The sequence below is a fragment of the Haliaeetus leucocephalus genome, unplaced genomic scaffold (assembly GCF_000737465.1).
Source record: "Haliaeetus leucocephalus isolate CR32 unplaced genomic scaffold, Haliaeetus_leucocephalus-4.0 Scaffold268, whole genome shotgun sequence".
Lineage (NCBI taxonomy): Eukaryota > Metazoa > Chordata > Aves > Accipitriformes > Accipitridae > Haliaeetus > Haliaeetus leucocephalus.
This window is the reverse complement of record NW_010972704.1, coordinates 25,553-53,379: the sequence shown is the minus strand read 5'-3', so window position 1 is coordinate 53,379 and position 27,827 is coordinate 25,553. Positions and strand designations below refer to the sequence as shown.

The 27,827-nt window shown below is 51.9% G+C and overlaps 1 protein-coding gene across 1 annotated transcript; it reads left to right on the top strand.

The window, feature by feature from the left end:
• The first annotated feature begins 11 nt into the window (after nucleotides 1-11).
• LOC104832900 (aryl hydrocarbon receptor-like) lies at nucleotides 12-25,046 on the top strand. The gene is made up of 11 exons (XM_010569304.1): nucleotides 12-52; nucleotides 145-332; nucleotides 13,355-13,461; nucleotides 17,756-17,845; nucleotides 18,786-18,919; nucleotides 19,205-19,325; nucleotides 20,154-20,356; nucleotides 20,482-20,591; nucleotides 20,917-21,058; nucleotides 21,743-23,348; nucleotides 24,891-25,046. The coding sequence occupies exons 1-11, from the start codon at nucleotides 12-14 to the stop codon at nucleotides 25,044-25,046; spliced, it is 2,898 nt and encodes a 965-aa protein (XP_010567606.1).
• Nucleotides 25,047-27,827: the final 2,781 nt, after the last annotated feature.

Genomic DNA, 27,827 nt, shown 5'->3' with positions numbered 1-27,827 from the left:
CCGGCCCGGCCATGTACGCGGGTCGCAAGCGGAGGAAGCCAGTGCCCCGGGCGTGAGTGGGGGGCGAGGGGAAGGGTCCCGGGGAGGGGGGGGGGACGCGGCGTGACAAGGACCGGCGCCCGGTAACGCGGCTCTGCCCGGCAGGGTGCGGCCGGGGCCGGCCGAAGGCGGCACCTCCAACCCCTCCAAAAGGCACCGGGAGCGGCTGAACTGGGAGCTGGAGCGGCTGGCGGGGCTGCTGCCCTTCCCCGAGGAGGTGGTGGCCGGGCTGGACAAGCTGTCGGTCCTGCGGCTCAGCGCCGGCTACCTCCGCGCCAAGAGCTTCTTCAGCGGTAAGGGCATCGCCGGCCGCAGCGTCCCTCTGGGTTTTCTCCCCTCCCCACCCCCAAAGTGCTTTCCCACCCCTTGCTCCCCCCCGCTTCTAACACCGGATTTTCTCGCTTGGCAATCCCAAACTGCAAAGGCTTCGGGATGCATCGCGCCTGGGCGAAAGCAGAGCTCCCGCTCGGCTGGAATTAGAGGGATGCGGGCGGATGAAGTTGATTTTGTTTGTGGGTTCCGCTGAAGTAGAAAATTGAGGTTTAGGCTGAAGGGTTTCAGCGTGAGCCCGGGCTGAGGCTTTGGCAGGCAGAGCTGCGAGGGTGGGTGGTGTGTTTGTGCAGCCCCGCTGGAAAGTTTCACGATGCAAGTGACTTTTTTTTTCCTCTCATTGTAATAGAACAGTGAAATACTCAGTGTGCTGACAACGAATAACAATTACCTGTGATGTGGTTACAGTTTATTTGGGAACCTCTTAAAACAGACCGTGTTAAAGACATGCCTGCATTCCACTGGGCTATAATTGTTGTAATTAATAGGAGCCCACAGGAGGGTATTTAGGCAGCCCTGGTGAAATAGCAGTAGCTTGAGAATGCTGCATATGACCTCAGAAACACCATAATTTCTCTTTTTAACTCCAAATCATTGAATGCCCCTCTTTTTTTTTTTCCTCTCCCTTTTCCATTCTCTTTTAAACCCTGCTTGTAGGATTGGCAAGTGGGTGAAATGAAAAATGAATGGCCTCGGAGAGGAGTTCTTTGCCTTGCAGCATCAGGTCAATTTGTTTGTTTGACTGTATTGGCTGTGTTTTCTGCACTATTTTTGCCCTGCTAAGGAGCTTTGCCGCATCAGCCTTTGCAATGCTCAACGTGTTACCCCAATCCCATCGTCTGCAACGATGCTCTGAAGCAGAGGAAGACCAGCATGGTGCTGGTGTTTCTAATGCACATTTGTTCTTGTGTGGGGTGGGATTCCGTGGCGCAGTGCGGGCCTCGCTCATCCCCTGAAACATTAATAATTTAAAGTTCACTGCTTAAAGAATTTATAAAACAGAGGGGTAGTAGCGATTCCTTAAAATGGTGGGTTTGAAATGGCTGGTCTTGTTGCAAAGTGTCACACTAGGAGTTGCTTTGGGGCTTGTCGTCCTTTCCAGGGTGGCTGTGCCCAGACACCATGCAAGCTTGGCTGGGGAACAGCAAGCACAGGATGACTCCGGTGGGGACCGTCTCCCTGCCCAGCGAGTGTCCTGCTAGGGCTGTGTGTCCTGGGGTTTGGCATTCCTGCATCCCCGACATGGTGGGTTACTTTGGTTTTGCATTGCGAGAAACTGGGAAATCCCATTCTGAGATTCTCTCTCTTTTTTTTCTTTTTTTCTTTTCTGTCATTCCATCTGGTTTGATTTTGTGGTGCCAATTTCCCCCAACTGCTGAGCACTTGAGTAAGTCTGAGGTACCTGCCTCTGTCTGGTTTAAGGCAGATCACAGTAATTCAGGTGTGGGAGGGAAGGAGGAAAGCCTCATCCTTTTAGATGCAAATGGTGATTGCAGACTTCCTGGAGTCTCTTCTGCAGCTTTAAAAAAAATTAAAAAAATTTAAAAGGAGCTCTGGGCAAGCCCATCTACAAAATCAAATTATTTTAATTTACTTTAGTCCCTTTCAGTGTGAATGCCAGAGTGATGTTGCTCTCTGACAAGCTGTGCTGGAGCTGAAATAAAGTTCAACTTTGGAAGGCTGCTGTTCAAAATACTCTGCTTATTGCTTATCCTTTCCTTGCCCTTTTTCTTTTTGGTCATCTGCATGTTTAGGGTTTTTTTTCCCCCTTGGTCTGTTAGAGAACCGGGTTAGGAGGGGCAGCCAGGGTCTGCCTGCCTGCTGCTGAGCCGGCTGAGCTTGCATGCTCCGACTCCCGCTCAGCATCCTTGGATACGTGAAACGGGGTCCCGAGGAGGCTGTTTTAGCTGCTGAATGCTGGCAGGCCCTGTGTGAGATCAGATCAGAAAACGCAAGGAGTTTGGGGTCTTTTTTTTGTTTATTGAGAGCAGCCAGCCCATCCCAGAGCTGTCAGAAGGCAGCTCAGAAACAGGCAGTGCAAACCCTGATATTGACGGGGGAGGAAGAAGGAGCCGGCATCTCCCTCGCTCAAGTATGTCCCTGCTTGAGCACTCCCTGAAAGAGGAACAAGGAAAAGCAAGGGCAGAAGTTTGGGTGTGCTGCCATGCCTTGTGAGAACCATCTTTGCAGCATGTCCTCCTGGAGCAGGTCTCAGCTGGTGCCAACGATCACTGACAGCAATTCACCCAGCAGATTTGTGCCAGCTGCTGTTTTTCCAGCCCCCATCTTAAATAATTTTTTGTATGTCTCCTTCTCCTGGCTATTTGAAAATTAATTATTTTAAAATTTTATTTCAGCATCTTGATTTATGCATAGCTGATGTATCGCGAAGTTTATATGGGCTCAAGTGATTAAAAGCGCTGGGCTCTAGATCTTGGTCCCTGGTAAAGTCTCTGGGAGCTTCTCTTGTTTTGTTTCGGGCTCCCGATCACCTTCTGGCCACATGATAAATTCTTCAAAATGCAGAGCAGGCTTCACAGCCCTTGTTAAACACGTACTTGTGTTTACATTGCAGAGGCTGATCTGCACAAGTCAGGGTGGATTGACTGAGCTGTGCGGTGGAAGCAAACCTGCTATTTGGCTGTTGCTGATAGCCGAGATACGGTGTGCAAGAAGCATCTGTGCGTGCTTTTATCTGAATGGTGGAGCTTTGAACGTTGGTTTGGGGAGGTATTGCGGGAGGTCTTTGATTTTTAAAAAGATATGTTTTTCCTTTATGCATGAGGATTTTTATATTTTATATGGCCCCAAGTGAAACTGTCCCTGCTCCCTTTCTGCCCTTCTGGAAGCACTACTGAAGTTAGGTGACAGAAATCAGAGAATTTAAGGCTGCTCAGTGTTTTGTTGTTTAATCTCTGGAGTGGTTTAGAGATTATCAAATGTTGTCTTTGTTAAGCAGGATTATTCATGTAAACAAAAATTTTCTTAGGCTGACGTGCTGAGTACTGGGTTGGGTGTCTCTGCTGTGAAACCCCTGACGCCAGGTGGTGGTCTGCAGGTCTTTGGAATTCCAAAGGACAAGAGCATCCATGTGTGTGTTTGTCTATTAATTCTGTTCCTTTTTCACGGTCTGGCAAATCTTTCCAGTTTAACAAAGTGGGAAGCAGTTTAGTTGCCATGTGCGTTCAGCGTCTGTCATGGTTTAACCCCAGCTGGCAACTAAGCTTCATGCAGCCACTCGCTCACTCCCCTCTGGTGGGATGGGGGAGATAATCGGAAGGGTAAAAGTGAGAAAACTCATGGGCTGAGATAAAGACAGTTTAATAGGGAAAGCAAAAGCCGCGTGTGCAAGCAAAGCAAGACAAGGAATTAATTTACCACTTCCCATCAGCAGGCAGGTGTTCAGCCATCTCCAGGAAAGCAGGGCTCCATCACACGTAACGGTGACTTGGGAAAACAAATGTCATAAATCTAAATGTCCCCCCTTCCTCCTTCTTCCCCCAGCTTTATATGCTGAGCATGATGTCATATGGTATGGGATATCCCTTCAGGGTCAGCTGTCCCAGCTGTGTCCCCTCCCAACTTCTTGTGCACCCCCAGCCCACTCACTGGTGGGGTGGGGTGAGAAGCAGAAGAGGCCTTGATGCTGTCTAAGCACTGCTCAGCGATAACGAAACCATCTCTGTATAATCAACACTGCTTTCAGCACAAATCCAAAACACAGCCCCATACTAGCTACTGTGAAGAAAATTAACTTTATCCCAGCCAAAACCAGCAGAGCATCTCTGGGGAAGGAGGATTCTGGGCCATGATGGCTCTTGGCTGTGGTCTGCTCCTGGAAGGAGCACTGCTTTTTGTCTTGTACAGCAATAATGATATAAGATTGTTTAGACAGGTGTTGGGCTGCAAGTCATGTAGACAGGCATCCTGATGTCAAACAGGAGGTTCTCTCTGATTTTGACCATCTGAAGGACACTCCGGCACCCAGTACATAGAGCAGAGAAGTGACTGGGATTGCAGAGTGCCCACCCTGGGACAGCAGATTTTCCTGTGGCACAGCGCAGGGCTGACAAGGATGGTGGGGAGCCAGCTGTGCCACCAGCAAGCACACCCCAGCATTCCGGGTTTGATCAGTGGTGGGATGGAAGAGACTTCTCTTGGGATGGAGCAGCACCGCTGTCCTCTGCGTGATGCCCAGGTGCCTTTCTTTTACCCTGTTGTCTGGCTTTGCAGCTGAAAGTGTGTACAAATACTTTCTGTCCATGGGAATGCTGCTTACCGTGACAGAGGTGAACTTAGGTGGGGGAGCAGGGCCATGTGGGAGGACTTGAGATGTCCCACCAGGGAGGTGGACTCTAGTGAGGAGCCCAGCCCTGCCCTGCCCTGCCCTTGCCACATCCCATCCTGCTGAGTAAAGCAGTGCTGACCTGAACCCAGCACTGTTAGCCTGGAGCAAGAGGACCAAAAGAAGCTGAAATTGGCTTCCAAATCGAGGGCCCTATCCAAATGTCAGTGCAAGCTGACTTCTATCTTCTCCTTTCCTATCCAGGTCTCTTTTTTCTTCTACAACAGTCCCCCCAAATGTCTTCTTTCTTTATTCCACCTTGGTGAGACAAATATTTTTTATTCTCATTCACCATCTTAATCTTCCTCCCTGCTCTGCAAGAAGCTCTTCCAGTGCATGTGGCTCAGTAGAGGTGGGAGCATGCTGCAGGGCTGCCGCTGCCCAGAGGAGCCAGGCGCGGTGGTCTGCATCTCCCCCGAGCCCCCTCTTCTCTCCCCTCTGATGCTGAGGACTGTCCTTGGAGTGGTGCAGCAAAGCCAAGCCGCCGAGCAGCCTCTCTCCTGCCATCCTGCCCGGGTCTGCGCGGCATGTCATACCGGATGAGCGATGGCAGCTTAGCTCGGCGGTGCCTGGCAGGCTGCTCCCCTCTAATCCCTCCCCATTCCTCCTCTTGATGCCAGGGCCCAGCAAACGCTGCTGGCTTTTGGGGGGGTCCCCATTTCTTCTGCTTCCCTTGCCTTCTGGAAAGGGGGAGAGAAGAAGGGAAGATGCTCCAGGGGAAGGTTTTTCACTAGGTCTTGCCCTGCCTGGTGATTTGTTAGCAAAAAAGGAAGATGCCTCAAAGGCACTTTGTTGTGTGGCTGTCAGATAACTTCTGTGTTGCCTGGTCCACTTAAACGCCTGGTGGGACATCAATTGGCAGACCTCAAAACGGGCAAGGGCTCAGTTTGGAGGAGTATCTCTCACTGTTTGTTTTCTGCAGTGTGCTGGGAAGGTCGTCCAAGCTGTGGTTCTCATCCTACAGCAAGCCTGGCCCTTGGGCATTCACTTGCCCTTGGGGGCTAGCTCAGTGTCCCCAGGGGGTCCTGTGCCTGTCACAGACCTGTGCCCGCGTGGCTCTGTTCCCAGGTGCCTGCACGCTGGAGCTTTGCCAGGATTCTGCCATCACCTGAACTGATCTCTATTGGGCTTTCATGGGCTTGTGCTGTTTCGGAGAGCTACAACACAGCATGGCTTTTCCAGCTGTTCCCAGGGAGGAGGCAGCACCGGGTGGCACACTGCCCGGTACGCTGCCGTTTGCTCATTTGGCTTGAGCTGGTTGCTCTGGCACCGACGTTCAGCAATTGACCCGCAGCCTTCCTTTCGTGGGATTTCTCTCGAGGCTTTGAATCAAGTGTAGGGTTTATAAACTGTAGGAAGAGGGATAAGAAAAGCTCAGTCAGTGGTGCCAAGAGGTGCATGTTGGAACCCTGCTGCTGAGCCTTGCTGCAAGCCAGAAATGGGCTAAGTGTGCTTCAAAATGGGGCTCCTTGGAGATGCAGGTGCACCTCTGCCTGTGTGCAGCATCCTACCTGGAGGGCTGGGCTTGCCAGCAGCCAAGGCACAGCCTCTGGGCAGCTCAGATGCATCGCTGACTGGGAGGAGAGGAGGCAAATACCCTGGCATGTATTGTGGCGTTAGAAATTTTTGGATCAAGATGGATTATCAGCAGCACAGTCTGTCATCATGGATCAGAGGGTAGATGTAGCCTTAGTTTTGGGCTGTATGTGGTTTTGAGCTATGCATGGTATGTTTTATATGGAAGGTTAGTGTCGTGTATCCAAAACCTAAGCAGTTTGCCTCTGCCACGTGTTTTTAAAAAAATAACTCTCCTGCAGGTGTTGAGGGTTGGGGGTTTTCCTGGAGTTCTCTTAAAATTTTAGGTGGCATCTGTAGGATCAATGTGCAGCCTCAGGGCTGAGCCTAACCCTTTAAACTATGGTACGAATGCAGACAGTTATTGCCAGAGCTGTGATGGCCCAAAAAGTGCCTAAGCTGCTCCCTGGCAGTCGGGTTAGACTGGAAAATCACTTTAAATTACATAGTTATTATAGACCATATAACTGTGCCCCTGAAGCCTCTGCTTAGGGCTGAGGGCATGAGACTGGGACGTGTGTTTATTGATGTGCAGTTGTTTAGAGATGACTAAGGTTGCTCGTTTGTTCACTTCATCTGCTCTCACACTTTGAGCTGTTTGGCCACATACTGCAGACAGCTGTAGCAATAAAGCCTAAGGGATGGTTTAAGAAAATAAAGCCTAGTCCTGTGATCACCCTGATCTCTTAATTGCCTAGGTAATAAGCTGGCCTTGGAAGAGCAATTTAAGCTGGGAAAGTCTTGTGACTTCCCTTAGGTAGGCAGTTTTCCTGCTGCGTGCTTTCCTTGCCAAGTATTTCTCCCTGGCTCTCATGAGGGTAGCTGGTAGGAAGCTGTCGGAGGTCCCTGGGGTCTCCACTGGGCTGTTGGTGGCTGCCTGCTCCTCTGCCTACAAGCAACCGGGGTCTTTCAAGGCCCCCTCAAACACAAGTATGGGAGCTGGCAAAAAACTCCAGGTTAAGGTTTTGGGCTGGGATGATGCACACCTAAAGCTCCTGGGGGACCAGTGGTGGGAGCAGCAGAGTTCAAACAGCTATTCTGCTGCAAGAAGAAGGAAAAGCCTGGCAGGTCCTTGTCATCTTTGTCCTTGTTTAAACCTCTGCATGTGCTTCTCCCTTTGAGACCCACGTGCCTTTGGTGACACAACAGAAAACTACACGTAGTCAAGGCCTCCTTGCTTTTAGAAGTACAATTAGATCTTTTAACAGGACATCCATTATTCACCACACATGTTCATGGAAGGTGGTGTATCTGCACCGTTGAGGCAAGGGATAAATAATTCATCTATTTAATGAAATTTGTGTCAATGGGAAGCTGTGGCAGATATTATGAAATGATAAGTAAAACCGTAGTATACATTATGAAGGGAAACTCAAGAAGTATTTGCAGTTGCTAGAAAACGAGCTCCATACAGCTCAGTGGTGAGAAACGAACTGATGGTTCAGCAAACGAGGGAGAAGACGGCTCTGCTGCCCAGTTTCAGCAAACTCTGCCTGCTTCTCTCGCTATTTCTGTGATGGTCTTTCCTTCTAACGCATTTCAAACGCTTGATATCAGAGGAGCCTCTGGCTACATCCTGCCAGTCTTCCATATATGTGGAAGTGTAATAATTTTGCATTGGCTAGGAAGAGCCCAGTTCATGCTCAACAAGGAAAAAAAATATACCAGAATAGGATATACTTTACTAAGTGCATGTTCCTGTTCTTTGCTTCTCAAAATAGTTGGACACATGTAAGCTTGCTGTGAAACATGTGGATTAAATGACAGAGCAATGATCAGATTTGGCATGTTGACAGCGTAGATGCCGTTGGAGAAGCCAGAGAGGAGGTTGCAGTGCTTTGCCTGCCTTCACAACATCAATTTAGCTTTCCACTGGTTTGAGCATGTCACTCAGGAAGGCATTTGGGCCAAATTTTTCTCCCTTAGCACCACGCCATTGTTCTCTGCATCGCACACTCCTGCTGAGCCGTGGCTGTGTCACCTGCTGGGTTCCCACCAGTGGAAATGGAAGCTCTTGTGCTGGTTTCACTAGAGAGTTGCAGAATTCATGTGTCGTGATAGAGGGAGGGAGCTGGGATCTTCCTTGGCTTTTTTGGGTGGGCACACTTGCTCTCATGGGTGGATGTGGCAGATTTTGGAAGATCTCCCCAGCAGTGCCACTGGGCAATGCAAGTTACTGTTAGCAGGAGGAGACCCTCCCAAGCCAAGGGAGGAGGGAGATGGGTAATGTCTCATACGGGTGACCTGAGGCTGCTGTGGTAGGGAAGGGAACTCATGTGCTCCTGTGCTGCCAGCGGGTTGTGGCAGGCATTGCCTGCCTCCCACATGGAACCCATGTGAGCTCATCAGCAAAACCTTTTTCTTATGGTGGGGGAACCCCTTTAGTTAGGTAGTTAGTTATTTTAAAAGGAAAATAGCATTCTGACTGGGGGGAAACCACTCTTCTGTTTAAATGACTCTTCTATATTAGAAAATGAAACATCAGTTTATTCAAAAGAAACCTGAAGAGCTTTTTTTCTAAATTTCCCATATTTTGTTTCTTCATTGCAATAAAGTGCAGGAAAACAATTTTGAGGGGTCATTTAATGTGAGGGTGTGTGTACCAAGCAGCAGAGTTGCAGGTCCCTCTGCCCATTAGTATCTTGGAGCTGGAGAGGTGAGTGGGAAAGGAAGGTCTGGAGGTAACTCACAGTAAAGTTTTTATTCCCACGTGAGTGGGAGACCTGCTTTTCAGGGTATTGGCACAAATGACAGAAAGAAAGAGGTGGATAGAAGGCAATTTCATTAATAAATAAATCAGCCAATCTGTTTTTCCCCATAGAGTGACCAATATGCACTGGGGCATTGAGCCCTACAGCAGAATGCTTGCAGGGAGCACCATTACCAAAACTCCTCTTCTCTCTCCCCTGCCAAGACCTGCTCATGCTAATAGTTGCTGTGCAGATGTCCCTGCCATCACCTGCAGCTGGGTTCAGTGTTTTCTCCCCTACTTTAAATGATACCAGCAGTGGTGGGGAGACATGACCCCTCGCTGCTCTTGAAGAGCCATGAAGCAGTTGGGTTTCCTTCTGCTGCTTTTCCTGCATCAGCGCCTGGAGTGGGTGTGGGACTGAGTGGTCTCCTTTTCCTCCTTCACAGTCAGCGGCTGATGTGAAATTCTGCTCCCACTTGGAGGTTTTGCCATGTGGAGGGAAGGGGGCTGGGAGATATCCTCTCAAAAATGTTAATACCCGCTTGTTGGTGCAGAGATTTCTCAGGTCTGCAAAGCCCCGGCAGGTTCAGGAGTTCACTGGCAAACCTGGTAGGCGACGAGGTGTCCCTTCAGCATCACGTGAAACAGCTTCCCAGGCTGGGTGCTGCGGGAAGTGCTGTCCTGGAGATGGAGGGAGGAAACCCACCCTTGTTGGCCCCCCAGCCCTCCTGCTCCTGGGGGGTGACAGCACAGGGCCAGGCAGCAGAGACCTGGTGAGCGACGTGGGCACCTGTGTGAGAGGACCACCACGGTGCAGAAAACATCCTCCTCTTGTGGGGAGGGAGATGGGGGCAGGAAGCTCGTTCCTCAGAGATGGGGCCAGGCAGGGAGAGATTTTTCTTCCTCTGGGCTAAAAGGCCTTTTGTGGCAAAATAGCCTGCGGGTCCTGGCAGAAGCTTTTTTTTTTTTTTTTTACTTTGAAGAAATAACAGGAAAAATGTGCAAGCCTTGCTGCTTTCAGGTGACCAACTTCTCTCTCCTCACCTTCCTCCTTCCACAGCTGGCAGTGGCAAAGGTGATGCTGTGGCTGGAGTGAGGGAGGCCAGGAAAAGCCACTTCTCTCTCTTTTTTTTTTTTTTTTCCTTCCCCCCTGCAAATTCCTGTCCCCAGTTACACAGTGAGGGTGAAGACTGCACCTTGTCTCCCTGCCCAACGTGAAGGCAAGTGCCGTGTTGGGAAGGCCACCTTTCCCCTGGTGCTGAGCTTGCCCTGTTCCTGCCTTGCCTTTCCCCGGGGTAGCCGGGCAGGCGGGGAAGATGCCGCAGCGGCTCTCTGGCTCATCTCCGCTCTGTCAGGCTGATGCGCTGCGACAGTTCTGCTGAATTGCTGACCCAAGGGGCTGTGCGGGGCTATTTATGGAGAGACAAAGCCAGGGGACACCAAGAGGGAGGCCAGACTTAGATGTCCGCAGCCAAGATAAGGAACCCCAAAGATGACCTGAGGTGGCTTGGATGGAAAATGCGCTGTTTGTTGAAGGTCGTGGGAAAACCCCCATGGGGATTCTGGTTTATGTGATAGCAGCCCCTCAGCCCTGGTGGTTCGATCCTGTTTGCAGGAGTAGGCTGGGTTTGGTGGCAGGCATCTGGATGGAGGACAGCGGGCCATCCTCTGATTTTAACTTGTGTTTCCTCTGGCCCCACAGCTTAGGAGCAGCCCAGATGCTGATAGCAAAGTCTATTTTTAGGCAGCGGTTGTGATCAAGTTTTCCTTTTGTGGGGAAATATCAAACCATTAAACCAGAGCTCCGAGTAGAGGGCAGCACCCTTAGCCGCTCTTCTATCATTCAGGTTTATTTTTGTCTCGCACCTCCAGTGCAGCAGCCTGGGAGCTAGCAGAGGAGGACTGAAGATCTTTAATAATTCATAGCTCCTACATTTTGCTCCCAGGAATCGGAAAAGCAAGTTGCTGGAAGAGCGCTGCCAGAAACCCGCTCCATCCACACCACAGGACCCTGCCTGGGTGTTGCGGCTGCCATGCTCGCACACTGCTCTGCCCGATGGCCGACCCGTGCCTGGGACCTTGCGCAGGCTTGTTGGGCTCTGACCCAGGCCGGGGACCCTGGGCAGTCCCTTCCCTGGGCGTCAGTGCTCTCAGCAGGACGGCGTTCAGGGTAGGGGAGCAGTTGGGACGCGGCAGCGTGTGCATGCTCAGCAGTGACCTGCTGTCGTACAAGCACGTGCTGTAACCTTAATCCCGGTGTTCAAATAGGTCCTGAAATAATCTGTGCAGGCTGAGCCCAAGGAGAATTTCTTAGACCTCCCAGAAGCAGGGGGTTTGCTGCCATATCAGGTGTTTTTCTTTTAATTAAAAGCAATATTAGAACTGGGACATGCTTTGCATTTGGTTATGGAGCAGAGTCGATCTTTGGGATGGTCCTGTGTCTGGTGGAAGAACATTTTGTCCCCAAAGCCTTACATGCGTACTGGTGAGACTCTGCAGACAGCATCCTTCCTTGTTCCCACCCACCTGCAAGCCAATGCTTGGCAAATTCCCGCTGAGGATGCAGAGGAATTTGGGATGGAAGATGAGCCCTGGCAGTGGAAGGCAGGGGGGCTTTGCTTATGTGCTTGCCTTCCCAGCAGAGAAATGCTGATAGATGGGGGGACTGCACGTTGGAGACTGAACCAGTCCCTCTGCTTGTGGCTGCCCTGTGAACACGGGCGCTGCTGGGTTCAGCTTCAGACCTTGTGGTCCTGGGAGGCTCGGAGATGCATCTGGAGCATCCACCTTTCGCAGCAGCTGGGAAGCTGCTCGCCCACGAGCTTCTGCAATGTAGGCGCTGAGGTCCTTCAGGATCTGCTCCACGTGGATGGAGGAGCTAAGTTTCAGCAGCTGCTTTGGCAAGTCACAGGGCCGAGCATTACAGAGCCTGGTTTCATTTATGCGCTGGTGGCTGGTGCCTTGTGCCTTCTGACTTGCTGCTCTGTCTCGGCTCGCGTCTTTGCTCCCGCTGACAGCTTTATGGGGTGTTGAATTACTTCCAGGGTCCACTTGATGCTCTTGTTGCGTCTGAGCGTGGCAGCTCCTTGGCACGTGTAGCACAGGAGCTGGGAAAGGCAAATTCAAAAGAGCTTTTGCTCTCTCTGAGCAGGAGCAAGGGAGTGCACCAGGCAGGCTGCAGTGGTAGCTACTGCTGGTGCCTTGCACCTTTCCTCCCAGGTACCGGTGGGAGCAGCGGGGGGACCAGCAGCCAAATGCCATCCTTTGTCCTCACAGCGCTTGCAAGAAGCTTCCTGGCTTTTCTGCAATCTCCGCTGTCTCTTGGGCAGGCCTGCCGTGCACAGGCTTGTTGTCATCTTACTCTTTAAATATTATCCACCCTAAATTACCCCCAGGATTTGTTCTCTTGGGGAGTATAGCACAAAATTTACAGACACGTCTTTTAGTTAAACTGAGCGACAAATTTCCTCACCTGTATTTATTGTGCATCGATCACTGTTAGTTTGCCTGTGATCTCGGGTGTCTGTGTTTGTATTCATCTGTGTGTTTTTCCGTGGTGTTTTTCTCCCACTGTGAGCTGTGGCTTGCCTTAATTTGATTGAATAAACCCGCTATGTTGCTGAACTGTAACGAGACATCATTGACTGGGCTATCTGGATTGTACCCTTCAAAATAGCATGTTCCTTATCCTGGAAGAGTGGGGTTTGCTGCAATGCCTTTTGAGTAGAGCAGACTTTTGCTGCTGTTGGTCCGCTGTCCTTTGCAAAGTCCGGGCATGCATGAGCTGATCCGTTCTAGTTCGGCATCACAAAGAAATGTTGGGTGCAGTGACTTCCCCAGCCAGAGCAGAGCTGCTGCCATGCCCCCAGAGCCAGTGGGGTGTGCATGGTGTGGCACCAAGGCCTAGCCCTTGCTGTTTGCAAGTAGTGATGTGAGGCATTGACTCTGTGTCCAGATTGGGACTGGCGACCTCCGTGGTTTCTATTGCTAAATGAAAAGACAGATTTCCAGCTGGTGAGCTCACTAAACACGTCCTTTTGTGCTACTGGTTGCAGGTAACCACTGGTAAACGCAGGACCTCATAGGTGTTGTGCTGATGCCTATCTGCTTTAATGATCCCTGGCTTTAACTGTTCTTTACTTGTAGGTTGTTAAAGGACGGGGCGGGGGGAAGTTGAGGGTATTGGGCAGGGGGGAAATGTCCTGTTAAAATCAACTCTTTTGAGGGGTGGAGGAAAGACCTGACTGCATCACAGCTTCCCCTGGCACAGCATTGTCTACCTTTGCAGCCAGGTCCACATTTTGGACGTTCGTGGCGGTGGCTTGCATGCGTTGCTGCAGCACACAACAGTCCCTTCCCTTTGCTTTGTGCAGTTGCTCTAAAGAATCATGGTGCCAAAGAAGCGGAGAGGGACGAAGACTGCGACAATGGACCAGCTCTGGACTCGGCAGCGGTACCAGAGGGTGAGCTGCTTCTGCAGGTTAGTGCTCCTTGCTGGACACCTCTCCCTGGCAGATGCCTTCAAAGGATTTTTGTCTTGTCCCCTTCCCAGCTCCTTTGAATTTTACCCAAAGAGCAGGCTATTTTGTTATTGATTGCGGGATGTTTTGGTGAAGCAGTGATTTCACGTGGTGTAGCTCATGGTGGTTCTGACTGAGCAGAGGTTTAAGACCTCTTCAGGTCCCTGGGGCAGAAACTATGTTGCTTCTTCCCTCCTTTTCCCATCCTTCCTGGAGAAAATTGCCATCTGTAAATTGTCTGTGTGTAAGAAACCCTCCATCTTGGTGGAAGCAGGGCTGAATTTCTGAGCACAGAGATTCAGCTCTTCTGCTTCTCTGCCCTCATGTGTAAATGGGCCATAGGTGTAACACAGGAGCCAAGCAGAGCAAGATGTTTTGAGTGTGGTTTTCAGCATAGGCACCCTGGTCCCAACTCAGGTAGGGTGTCCCAACACTGGTGAAAACAGGGAAGAAAATGTTGTGGAAGTCTTCCCTGATTTTCAGGCAGTGATGCGTGACACTGAGTACATAGATAGGTGCTGATGGGCCATATGCTCAGCCCATATACACAGGGTACGTGGATTTATCCTGGGAGCTCTGTGAGAGGCATATAGTTGGCTCCTTTGGTGATGCTGGAGGCAACGCTGGTGATGCTGCGGCATGGTTGGGCTGAGCCTGCTGCTTCCATGGTTTATTCAGAGATGCCAGGAGGTGACCTTCTGTCTACAAACTGTGCACAGTGAATAGGAAGAGGTCAGGCTCCAGCAGCGCGAGGTCCTGTGAGGACGCAGGTCTCCCCTTCCCTCCCTGCCTGGCACCCGGGCACAGCCTGTGCCCTTGCCTGGCTGTCATCCAGAGCAGGGTGAGCATGCTGGTCAGCCCCAGCTCCTATCCAAAAGCTCGCTCAGCAGTAAGTATAATTACTGTCTTGCTTGAGAGTTGGGGAGCCAGGATCTCAGTGTCTAGTGAGAGAAATGCTAAAGCCAGGCTGGTTAATAACCAAAACCCTGAGGCTTTTCTACTGTGCATGTAACAAAACCGTGCTCAGCAGGGCTTGCTGGGGATTGATGTCCTGCTCATCAGCTCCTCCCAGAGTTTGATTCCACCCTTTTAGAGGTACAAAGCTGGGTGTTAAAAGCTCTGGGTTTAGATTTGGCTCTCCCAGGTGTCCCTCTGTATGATGCTGGACGTGGCTGGGGCTCAGAACTTGCCTGTGCCCCAAGGAAATGCTCCTACATGTTTATAAAACTACTTCCACCTGATCTGTCACCTTTGATGTCCAAACTTCCTTTGTCTCATCTCTTGGTCCACCCTGATTCTTCCCTTCCCCTCCTGTAATTTTCCAGCCTTATATTTTTTTGGTCTGTCCTTTTCCACCAAGGCTCTCTCCAGCAGCAATCTCAGCAGAGGAAGGTATCTTAAACTGAAGTTAAGCAAGAAAATCCCTCTGAAGGGGCCAAGGCCTTAGCAAGGCTGAGAACTGCGTGGACCACCTCTGCCTAGGTGCACAGTGCTGCAAGTACACATTGCTGGCTGCAGGGTATTAAATCTGCCTGCTGGTCAGTGTAGTTGGGGAGGGACAGAGTGCTGCAAGATGTTGCTTGCTCCGGGTGCGGCAGAGCAATGCCTCTGAAGCTCCTCAAAGGGTTAAAGTGCATTTGGCAGCACTAATTAACCTCTGCAGCAGATTCCCACACACTGAGATCAACCCCAGTAAATAGAGAGAGTGTTTGTGCCCAGAATAAAGGGAAGGAGAGGGGGGAGAAACACCGACCTGGACAATGAAACGGGAGTTGGCAGCAACAATAGCTGGACTTGGCTGAGACTACACGCTAGACCCTAATTAATCCTGATGTCTATACATTACGAAGCAGGGGAAGCAGGCCAGGGCTGGCTACTGTGGCTTCCCTGCCTCAGGTTAGTGGTACAGGGTGGTTTTGGCTCTGGAGAGCCATAGGGCTTCTGGGGTGCATGCTGCAGGAGAACCCCTGCCTTCTAGAAGACTCCTGCTTCGAGCTGGCAGGAGTGTCCTGTTGCCCCTGGGAAGGGGTGGCCAGGTGGTTCTGTCACAGCAGTGAGAGCTGTTCGGCTTCTGGGGAGCTAAACTGGTGATTTTCTTGGGTTTTCATGGCCTTTTTGCTCTTAGGCAGCACCATAGGCTTGAAGGTGTTGACTGGAAGTCTATCAGGATCGTGTCAAAGCTGGGGAAACTGAGTCACAGAGTGTTGCCTACCACTCGGGGTCAAGGGGAGACTCCTGTGGGCCTGCTCCCAGCCCTGTCAAGGTGATGACAAGGTCTTCAGAGCACTGGGGTCTGTGCCACCGAAGCTTGCTCGCCATGGTTGGCAAAGGTTGGTGCAGTGCTTGCATGCCTGCAGCACTTAGGGGTGCTCCCCTGGATCATGCCTGTGCCTGTGTTAGCAATGTTCTTTCGTGTATCAGCTCCTGCTGGGTGCCAGAGAGCAGGGATGAAAAGCCAGGGCTCCTGGGACAGCAGCTGCACTCCCGAACTGGTAGGAACGCTCCTCTGCAACTTCTAATCTTCACGGACCTCCAGGTGCAAAGGACACTATCAGCCAGCACCCTGGTCCCTTCTCCTGTATCGTGTCCTGCCAGCCCTGGGGCTGCTGGCTCAGAGAAAATACCCAAATTACTTCCCAAATTTGTTAGGCTGGTGGGAATGAGCCCCTCTTGAGGAAGACGGAGGCTCTGAGCAGCTCAGCCCATTCCTGCTGGGAAATGCAATGCTCCCTTGGATGTTGACTCTGCAGTCCTGGAGCTCGAGGAGAGGATGGAAGGGCCAGTGAACTGTAAAATATGTAAGTTGTGTAACATTAAAAATGCATCGGAAACTTCAGATTGATGGCTGCATTTGCTATTTTCTGTGGGGAAGGCTTAGTGCTTCAAACCTGCATGGGTGAAGCAGCTTAAGTATTTATTTTGTGAAAACAGAGCACAGCGTTCAGCCTCTTTGGATGGAGGGCATGCATGAATGAGCACGTGCTCCAGGACGGGCTGTTAGCATTGTGTAAATCTGTACACCACACAGAGAGTGAGCTCCAGAGGAAGAGGAGCGTGGCTGGGAGTGTCTTGTGGCTAACATGGCCACGGTCCTTCTCCAGGCCTCTCCTCTGGCACCTGAGGAGGACAGGAGGGATGCAAACAAGGCCAGGAGCTGGGCAGGTTTCTCCCAAACCAACAGGAGTATCCCCATCCACATGGGCCAGGCAGCAGCAGGGAATGCCCAGCCAAGGCTGGCAGTACTCGGTGATCTGCGGTGGGTTTGCTCTCCACTGAACATCCCCCAGCCTTTCCAGCCTCACGCCATCCTAAGCCATGCATGGCTGCCAAGACCATCCTGGGCTGTGGGGATGATGGGAACTACATGAGCAGAGCCACCCAGGTAGATGCGGGTCAACATTAAATGCAGCCGACATGAAATGTTGTTCTGATTCAACGTTGTCAGAAAGGCTTGTTTCCGCCAGAATATCAGAATGGACCAGTTCCTGATGGTGTCCGGTTTCATTCTGCAAAGAGTTCTGAGATTTTTATTTGCTCTTCACATAGGATGAGTATAAATGTCCAAGTCTGAGTGAACGCTTCCAGGATGGAAGCAAAGTTTTCCATCAGTTTGGATTAGGATACGCTTGGGCAGCTGTATGGAAGAGCTACATGACCTCAGAGAAACCCAGCAGAAGGTACCGTCTGTTTTCTCGGTGAGCACAGCTCTGCTGATATTAATCCCCATTTTCCTCCAGCCAGCCTTCAGTTGGTGAGGTTTACTCAAGCAAGGCAGAGTGGAGGAAAATCTGAGAATGAGCTGCAGGCCTTGACCTCTGACAGGTAAAGCAGATTCATCAGGTCTGCGAAAACCTTGGTTTTTTAGGTGCATGTTCTCTGGCACCACGGCAAGGTACGTGCATAGAGGCAGTTGCAAGGATGGAGGTCTTTGGTGCTGTTCCTGTCCTGCAGAAAGGGTATGAAACCAAGAAGCTGCTTGAACAGTGTACTGGAGGATTTGGTGAGAGCCAGGGCAGTACCCAGTGTTAAGACAGTGAGATGCCATTGAGAAGGGTTTTCTTTCCTTCCAGGGCTTCCTGTGCTTTGTCTCCTGCCCTACACCTTTCTCTTGGTGGGGGAGCGGCTCAGCTGCCTGCTAGCTGGGACCAGCCAGGACTTGGGTGACTAGTGTCCAAGCAGAATGGAACTCAGCATTCTGCTAGAAAAGGGTGATGTGAGCGTGGCGTGTACCTGCTGATCTCCCCTCTCCCCTAGGCACTCAATGGCTTTGTGCTGGTGGTGACATCGGAAGGACTGATATTTTACTCCTCGCATACAATTCAGGACTATCTTGGATTTCACCAGGTTTGTGGAACACCTCTGTCTCACTGTGGTGGGTTTGCAGAGTGGATTTTTCCTTGGTGGTGAATAGCCCCAAGTTACTTGCAGGGAGGAAGCTCTGCAGGGATCACAGGGTCTTGGGGGGCTACATGGGGCTTTTCCTTGTTCTTGTGAATTTGGACCTCGTGTTGCCAGACATGGTCATTGGGAGGTGTCAAAGCAACTTTACTACCCCACAGATGCTTTCCACCAGCCACATTGACAGGCTATGAAGTTCAAGGCCCTGTTGTGTAATGCCATGGTGAGATGTCTGGGGTTCCTCTGGGTGACCCCTGGTAAATCCCATAAGGCTGCAGTGCTTTGTGGTTATCTGGGCACCCAGGTAACCTGGAAGGCACTAGGTCAGATTTACAGAGAAGTGGGACTTACCTACAGTCCTTTAGTTACTGTGATTTGGTGTTGCCCCCACACAGGTGGCTCTCCCCAAAATCTGGGGTAGATGAGGATTGTCCACCCGGGCAGAGGGAGCAAGTCCTGGAGCAGATGCCTTATTCTCTTGGGAACAGTGAAGGAATGGGGTGGCTTTGCTGCTGTTTTGTTCCCAAACCCATGTTTTCATCTCATCCCATTAGTCAGCACTAGGATTTTGAAGGACACCATGCTACAGGGATGAGTGTGTCAGAGGGGGAGCTGTATTGCTGATGCTAGTGGCTTTTTAGGATGGGGGGGAGGTCTGGCCGAACATGGGCAAGGGGTCCTTAGAGCCAGATGTGCTGTCTGTTCCCACCAGCATCAGCTTTGGTGGAAGGTGTCCAACCTCATTCAGCCAGGGACCTAGTTGAGCACCAGGGAAATTGGCTAAGATATGGCCAGTTCGGGCTGCGACAGGCTGTTTCCAGGTGGGACGTGAAAACTGGCGCCTGGGGACAGGCTGCAGAGCTCACGCATTGCTTTTTTCCTCTAGACAGATGTCATGCACCAGAGTGTCTTTGAGCTGATCCACACTGAGGACCAGCAGGAATTCAGACGCAACCTCCACTGGGCCCTCAACCCACCCCATGCTCCAGAGGGGGAGCCTTCTCCAGAAGGTAAACGCAGGCTGGGAGCCAGGCATCCTGGTTGGCACGAGATGTGTAGCTCCCCACTTACGCTGGGGAGCCCAGCTCCCTGCCACCGCATGCATAGGGCTTGCGTCCTTGTGGCTCAAGCCATGGCTTCATCCAAACACTGTGGCTTTCCCCAAGTTTCTGTTGCTGTACTCTGCAAACTGCTGCAGTGCCTGATGCTGGGGACCTCCAGCCTTTTCTAGGGACCTGCAACCCTTGCTGGGGGGGATCTTTGCTTGCTCCTCTCTTAGTTGCTCTCTCCCACAGTGGGGAAGAGTCTCAGCCCTTCTGCTGTTGCCTACAAGCCGGATCAGCTGCCCCCAGAAAACTCCTCCTTTCTGGAAAGGAGCTTTGTGTGCCGTTTTCGCTGCCTCCTGGATAATTCCTCCGGCTTCCTGGTGAGTACAGACCCACACTGTGACCTTCACAGCAGGAGGGGTGCAGGCTCACCCCGAGGGGTTCGTGCCACTGCTGAAGCATAAAAGTTGGCCTTGAAAGACCCAGCGCTCCTTTCTGCCGCGTGCAGCACTTGCCTGTCTCAACAAGGAGATATTTCTGCTGTTTTTCATAGGTTTGGTCTGTACCTACAACCTCTCTGTGTGGGTTTTGTTCCTCTCCTCTCAGAGATGCTGGATCTTGAACAAAAGTGCTTTTCCTCCACATGTTCTGCTAGGATTTTGTGTTAAAGGCGTGTCTTAAGACCAAGTAGGTCGCATTCATCCCTCCTCCTCTCTGCTACAAGTTAATGGGGTTCTTCATAATCACAGGTGTAACAATCCTGTTTCTCCCTCTCATCCCACTTTAGTCTGGAAACTCAACACAAAGACTCCTGGTTGCCCCGTGTTTAGAAGAAATACTATGATCCCTGATGGGCCTGTGATATAGCTCAGTTAAAATGCAAAGCAGCTCGTGCATTATGCGATGCTCTGATGCAACTGCAGCATGTGCTCGGTCCTGCAGCCGCTGTGTGTCTGAGCCCTGGAACGGCAGTGAGTGGCTGCAGGGGGAGAAAGTAGTGAGCTGCTGCTGCAGGGAGCTCAGTGTAGCATCCCTTTGATCCTCTGTCTTATTTTAGTGGGGAGCACTGGAATCACAAGGGTCAAGTCACGAGGAATTGCTTGCATCAAGTCTGCAGCGAGATGGCTTGCTTTTTGTGCAGCTCTCCTCCCTCTCTTCTCTCTCCATCCAATTTTCTGTGTGACACTGAACTTTTCTTCTCTTCCCAGGCTTTAAACCTTCAAGGCAGGCTGAAATTCCTTCATGGGCAGAACAAGAGGTCTGAAGATGGGTCTGCACTGCCACCCCAGCTGGCTCTCTTCGCTATCTCCACCCCCTTGCAGCCCCCGTCCATTCTGCAGATCCGAACCAAGAATATGATCTTCAGGACAAAGCACAAGCTGGACTTCACCCCCTTGGCGTGCGATGCCAAGTAAGCAGCAGAGCTGATTTGAGGGGTGACGCTGCGAACTTCCAGCGTGCCATTCCTTACTCTGCCTGGGTGATGTCCCACTCCGGCTCTGCCTCTAAGCTGGGTTCGTTCTCCGTCTCCCACAGGGGGAAGATCGTTTTGGGCTACACCGAGGCAGAGCTGCGGATGTGTGGCACTGGCTACCAGTTTGTCCACGCTGCCGACATGCTGTACTGTGCCGAGAACCACGTCAGGAGTAAGAGTCCCTTCTCTGGTCGCTTGTGCGGATGAGTGGGCTGGGACTATGGGCAGCTCCGTTGGCTGCCATGTCGAGTCTGGCAGCTCTTTCCCATAGGATGCTTTGCTTTATGCTTTGCTGTGATGCTTTTGTCACTGCAGGGAGCTTGGGGTGGAGTGTAGTGAGGGCTATTTAGCTGGGATGGTGTCCCCTGTGTGTGCCAGCCATGCTACTGCTGTGACTCCGCCTCCTTATCCCAGCTGGAAACAGCAGCATCACCGGAGGCAGCCCTGCCTCTGGTGATGTGCTGACAGCCCTCAGCATGTGTGCTTCCTCCCGGCAGTGATGAAGACGGGCGAGAGCGGCCTGACGGTCTTCCGCTTGCTGACGAAGGAGAATCGCTGGAAGTGGGTGCAGGCCAATGCGCGGCTCGTCTACAAGAACGGCAAGCCCGAGTACATCATTGTCACACAGAGACCCCTTGTGTAAGTGCCATCTGGATACAGCCCAGGCTGGCTTCTTCCATCCATGTGGGCTCTGGGATGCCCTGAGCAGGGTAGGATGTTTGATTCGTCATTGCTTCTTGTGCCTTTTAAAGGAGCAACCATAGGATACTGTGCTTTGATGCTGTTCAGCCACATGCCACCCTGCAAGTATGGGAGCATGCTGAGCAGTGCCCTGCACCTCACATCCCCACTCTGGTGTCCTGGGCATTGGTCCAGACTTACCCTGGGGAGACTGGTGGCCACTCTCCAGCAGCTGTAGGGACATGTGGGTGCAGGAACAGCAAGGACCTCAGATGTGGCTGGCATATGGCAGCAGCCAGACATCCCTGTCTTAAGGGGTGGCTGCAGCATAGATGAGCAGAGCAAAGGTGTGACTTCTGTCTGGCAGAGAGCTCTGTTACCCTTTGCACTTTAAGTATCCTGTTGGTTATGCTGAAGATGTGTGGTTTTATATGTGTGTGTGTGTATATATAAAAATGTGTGTGTGTATTTGTATGTAAATGCATACATATATGTGTATGTGTGTGGTTCTGCTTGGTACATGCATGCTGATCATAGCAAAGGGGCTTTGGCTTGCAGGAATCACAATTATCCATTGCAGAAGCATTTTGCAGGGTGTGTTTGTGCACATGCAAGCTGCAGTCTCCTCTTTCTGCCCTGCAGAGATGAAGAAGGAGGAGAGCACCTTCGGAAACGGTCCATGCATCTTCCCTTTACCTTTGCTACAGGAGAGGCGCTCTTATACCAAAGCGCTTACCCTCTCCCGGGCTTCCCTGACCCTTTCCAGAGCAAAGGGAAAACCAGCAAGTCCAAGAAGATCTCCCACAGCCATGGAGTGCGATCCCAGAAGAATGGTATTGACCCAAGTTCTCTGCTGGGTGCCGTGATGCGACAGGACAAGGCGGTGTATGCCTCCCATCCAGTTCCTGCACCTAACCACTCCTTCAGCAGCAGTTTTGTGGACCAACTCAAAGATGTGTCCTTGCTGGATGCAGGAAGAGATGCCTGGAGTATGGGCGCTGCTCCTGTTTCTTCAAGGGGGGACCAGCTCAAAGAGGAGCTGGTGGATTTGCAGCAGGAGGATCCTCTCTTGGCCACCCTGGACTCACTCTCAATTAAGAGTGATGAGAGCTGTTCCAACAACGAGCTCTTCAGTGCGCTGGAGGGCCTGGGGTTGAACGCTGAGGACCTGGAGCTCCTGCTGCTGGATGAGAAAATGGTGCTGGTCAATATGGACCCTGACCACAACCAGTTCCTGAATAACTGCCTCACCAGCAACAAGATTCTCTCCTACATCCACACCACTCTGATGAACAAGCACGAGGGAGGACAACAGGTCTGTCCCCTGCCAGGTACATCCCCCAGCCCATGTGGAGACACCACTACGTGCCAGGACCACGCAGATTATGAGGACTCGCAGTACCTGCCCCAGCACATGGTGCAGCCCAGCGTTGCCCCGGGCCAGCTCCCTGCTCCGCTGTGGGAACAGCCCCTCTATGCTGTGCCGGGGCAGCCAACTCTGCTGCTGCCGGAGCCAGCCAAGGAGGAAGAGCTGTCCGATGGCTCGCAGTGGAGGCCAGCTGGGGAGGAGGGTCTGCTCCACTTCCTCCAGCCAGCGCGGGGCACCCCATGGGACAAAGCGCCCGGCTTACGCCCAGGAGCCCCCGGCCCACAGGTGCCACCCAGGGCTCAGCAGCTGGAGGGTGACTTCCCAGCCATGCGTCCCACCCAAGAGGATGCTCGCCTGTCCTTCTCCCTGCCCAGCCAATGCCAGGGCTGTGTGGGACCACCCAGCCAGCCGAAACACCGTCACTTGCTGGTTAATGGGTTGTGTGGCCACAGCCCTGACTCTGCTCCACACGTCCTTCCCAGCAGCAGCTCCAGCCCATGGCAGGACTATGTTTCCCCACTCCTGGGGTCCCCAGCTCAGCCTGGTTTTTACAGCATCAGCCAAGACTTGATCTCCCAGCACCAGGGCTGCTTGGGTCCAGGGTCCGGCACACCAGCGGTACACTTTAACCTGAACGGATTTTGCAGCGTGGAAACTGTGGGCAGTGGGGGGTCCCAGGAAGAGATGGCTCCATACCCCAGTTTTTCCCCCCCCTCCTCATACCAGCTTATTCCTGAGAAGCAGCTGAGCCCTGTTCCCTCCATGCCCCAGCACCCTTTTCCAAGCTCGGCTGCAGGATGCTTTGGGAGCACTGGCAGCCTGCTGGAGACTCCCTATGGGACATACACCTCTGCATTGAGCCAGGAGAGCAGACACAGGGTAAGGGCCTTTCTCTGCTCTCATGATCAATATTTTCTGTGCTGGTATTTCCTGGGGGTCTCAGTACAGGGAGGCACACACTGTCTGGTTGGTAGACAGGTATCGATTTGCTCTAGCTGGTGCATGGCCAGAAAGGAAGACTTGAGGAGCTTTTCTTTGCACCAAGGGTTGAAGAGCAAAAGAACAGAATGTGTTCCTCCCTTTAGAAGGTGGCTGTCTCTGGGTCTGACTTCCATATGGTTTAATTGCCGTTTCTGTACAGGGAGTAATTCCAACCATGCCCTGGTAAGCTTTGATGGGTGGTAGAAAGCATGTGCGAGATGAAGATCTTCTGTACTGTAAGGTCTTTCCTTTATGGAAGTGTCCCCTAGCCTGTGCACAACCCCTATTGAGAGCCCATCCGGCTGCTGCTAGCCCTCCGGCATCACAAGGTGAGGTCTGCAGCATTGAATCTGAGTGTCACAGTGCCCTTCAGGGCTGTCCTCGCAACTGACTCCCCTGGGATTGGGGCCAACACCCCAAACTGGGGCTGCTTGGGGAGGTCGTAGGGAGTGAAAGCTGCCTGGCCCTTTCCCCTCTCCCTGATGCAGATGCCATGCATTTCTGTAAGGACCATCGACTTTCTGGGCTGGGGCTGGTAGCATGGAGAGCTGGTCTAGGTCCTGGAGGAGCCTGTCTCTGCAGTGATGCTTCCCCAGCCCACGGCTCCACCAGGCAGGGTGAGATGTCTAGGGTGGGTCTGTCCTGCCTCCCTGCTTACCCAGCCCTGCCCTGGCGATTACTGTCCACAGGGCAGCTTGTTCCTCAGTGCCAGATGACATCTGCTACTGGAAGGGTGCCCTGCTGTCTCACAGGGATCTCTGTGTTAACCTCTGGGGCCATCAAATGCTGATAAAGCATCTTCTGCTTCTTCCTGAAGGCCATACCCTGCACCTCGGTCCTCCCATTCTCCATCTCCTCCAATTGGATACACCAGGCACCTTCTAGCTGTGTTGAAGAGCTTGATTCTGGTCTGGCCTAGGGGTTTGGGAGCTTGTAGGACCAGTGAAGAACAGCCCTGACACATCTCTTGAGCTTGGTGGCCACCTCTTGTGGCTAGCATGTTTTTGGCTTTCCAGGAGGAGTGCAACAAGGGTGCAAGACCCAGGTGCTTGCTTCAGATGCAGTCCAGGTGCCTGTGATTTACAGATGGGTTTCATGAGTGAGCTGCAGGGCTGTGATTACCTGGTCAGGCTTTGCAAAGGTCAAATAGCAGGTCAGTAGGTGAAAATTAGTGCCAGCTGAAGAGGTTGGATGCACTTGCCCTCTATGTGCTTTTCAGCCTCTTGTCAATAAAGTGATGGGTTGGCATTTGCAAGAGAGGCCCTGGGGAAGGGTGTGGGGATGTGTATGGGGTCACTGCTAACCCCCTGTACCACCGGGGGTGGTAGGGCAGGAGCAGACCTGCTCCCCCTCCTGCCAGCCTCCACCGGGCATCAGCCCGACCAGTACTAGTAAAACATTGCAAAATGCCTCAACGCTGTTTTCTCTCTTTTCTTCTAGCCTGAAAGCAGCTGTGTGTTGCCCAGCTCTCCCATGGGACTTTCTGGAGACCACCCAGTGCTGGGGGGGAGCCTGGCTCCCCCCTGCCAACTGCACCCCCAGGCAGAAGCACTTCCAGATCACCCTCATGCCTCCAGCGGTGACTTCTGTCTCTAGGAGAGAAAGACTGGAATGGACAAAGCAGGACTATTCCCAGGGGAAGAAGCTTCCTTCAAGTTGCAGATAACAAACCTTCCCCCTGCCACACATGTCCTGCCATTGCCCTTGATGTTGGTTGCTTTGGCTCAGCTGGGGTTTTTTTTCCTTTTTTTTTTTTTTTTTTTTCCTCCATCAACTTCCCACAGACCTGCCCCTGCCGAGGCTCCATGTGCTGGTCCCATGGAGGTGTCCCTGGCCTGGGTAGGGCAGTAGCAGGTAGGAGAGCTGGAGGGCAGATTTCCCCAGGGCACAGGAAGAAGCTGGGCTGTGATGTGGGTCAGCCGGCACGTGCAGCCTCGTCTTTATCTCATGGTGTTCAAGAGTTGTGTGGCTCTTGGTCAGCTGGAGAATCTCAGAGCACATTTGTCACTTGCTGTCTCTCATCCTACCCACCCGACCTCCTTGCTCTTGTTTCCCTAGTAGGGTGAGTGTCTTCCCATCCTGCCTGCACATCTTACTGAGAGTCAGTTTTGAAAAGTTTGGGCCTTTTATGGTTGCTGCTGTCTTTAAATGGCATTCAGAGACTAACTGCTGCTCTGGAAACAAAAAAAGGATTGGTCTCTATTACTAGCCAGGCTGCTGTGTTGAAAGTGTGATGTTTGTGTGGCAAATCCCACACTTTGCCATGAAGCCAGGGAGCGAGTTCTCCATCACGCTAGTCTTTGCAGTTCTGCTGTTAACTGAGTGCATTTTTTGGTGTGTTTTGCCAGAGTTCTGGAAACCCAGGCTGTTTCCATGGCTGTCACTTGGCTCCCACAGTTCAGTAGTCCCTGACAATGTCTGGGCAAGGCAGCCCTTGCCCCAAAGGACAAGCGGGTTTCTGATGGCTAACGTCCTCCAGCTTCACCAAAGCTTTGCAATTACATGCATGATCCAGCACAGATGCAAGACTTGTGTGTCCAAAAAAAAGACAGGAAAAGTTTTCACCTCTGGTATTAGATTTCCTGCCATCCCAGCCAGGCACCTGTGGCTCTGACCACGTTGTACAGGTATTGCCTGTTTTATAAAGAAAGTGAACCGTGACTTCTGTTCTTGTGTTGCACTGGTCCTTCTTCACCCCAGGTTTCCCTGTGTCCCACGTGTTCCCATTTGTTAGGATACAGATTAGAGCTCCTGTAGGGAACACCCTGGGTTTTGCTGTATGTGATGTGCCCAGGTTGGCTGATAAGCAGTTTTTCTCCTGGGTGATGAGGTCTGAAGTACCTGGATGGGCAGCAGGGGTCATTCCCAAATAGCAGGAGCAGGCTGGCGTATAAGCTGTAAATTGCATCTGTGCCTAAAAAGATTGCAGATAAGTAGTAGAGCTGCCTAACCTAAGGAGATTTCAGATTTACTGTACAAAAAAAAAAAAAGTTTTCAGTAAGATAAAAAAAATAAGTATAATGATACTTAAAATTAAGTACGGATAGAGTGATATTTTCCCACAGAAAATAAATACAGCCCATATGTGTGTATATAACATGAGTTGACAAACTTATTTTTATGCCACTCCAGTGGAGGAAAAAACCCTCTTACCTTCCCAAAGTAGCATCCTATGGAATGGGACAAAGAGGCTATTCAAAAGATCAGAAATACAGCAACCCTTCAGGAAACCTGACAAAGCATCATCCCTCCTCCTGTGTGTCTGGCTTCAGTTTCATGTGAACTTTCTAGCCTTTTCATTTCAATAAATGGTTTTGGACATCAGCCCCTGATATCTCCCTGGTTGTGTGTCTGTTCCCTGTCTCAAGCATATCAGGTCTTGGCTGGCTGCGGTGTTGGAGCCCAGGTCTTGCTACTGGCAACCTGGGACAGCAGCCGCATACGAGGCAGGCAGGCAGTGCTCACCCTTGCATGATGGAGGCAGTTGCAAGCTGTGCCATCAAGGTGGTTAAAAGACCTTCTTCTGTGCATGTCCCCCACCAGAGTTAGGCAGTGCCCCTCAAAGGCTCCTACAAAGGAGCTTTCTCAGTTGTACATGCTTTTCCTTGTTCCTGGGAGTACACTCGGGTCATGCGGTGGAGAGAGCCCAGCCCGGGCACCTTTGTCTGCTGCCTTTGGTGAATAGCTGAGGTTTACAGGGCTGGAGAAGGGGCAGTTGAGCTTCCATGTGAGTCTGGTGTGCAGTCTAGCTTGGGCACTAGGCTCTGGCTCCTGCCAGCCCTGCCTGTAAGAAGCCCTCTGCTCAGGGACATTCGAGCTGCTTCTGGGTGATGCTCAGCCCTCAGAGAAGAAAATTTCCTCCGTGCACAATTGCTCTTGGTTCAGTCCTGTTGTCCCATCTAATGCTGGGGATTACCACGTGCGGGATGGTAGCCTGGAATAGCCGAAGGTGAAGCCATCGTTGGGATGGCGGGCAGCTAGGAGTGCAGCCACCCCACCCCAGCAGCACTTGTAGCCTTTGGGAGGCCAGGCACATACCACCCACCTTCCAGCTCCTGCCATGGACGTGCCTGCAGCCCCACAAGTACCTGGAGGGCACTTTCCAAAGTGCTGGAGAGGTTGGTGGGCTGGGCAGGGCTGGGTGGGCACAGCCACTGCCTGTCCAGTTCATGAACATCATCCCTTTATTGCAGGAGCATCTTCGGCCAGCTCCAGTGGGTGATGCCACCTGGTCTTCAAGGTGGGTTGTGGATTTGTACACCCTGGGGATGTGGCATTTCAGAGGGCTCGTGGGACAGCCTGGAGGTTGTTTGTGACTTCTCTCTAGAGAAAGCAGACTTCATGTGCCCATTCCATTCTTTGGGAATCAACAGGCAC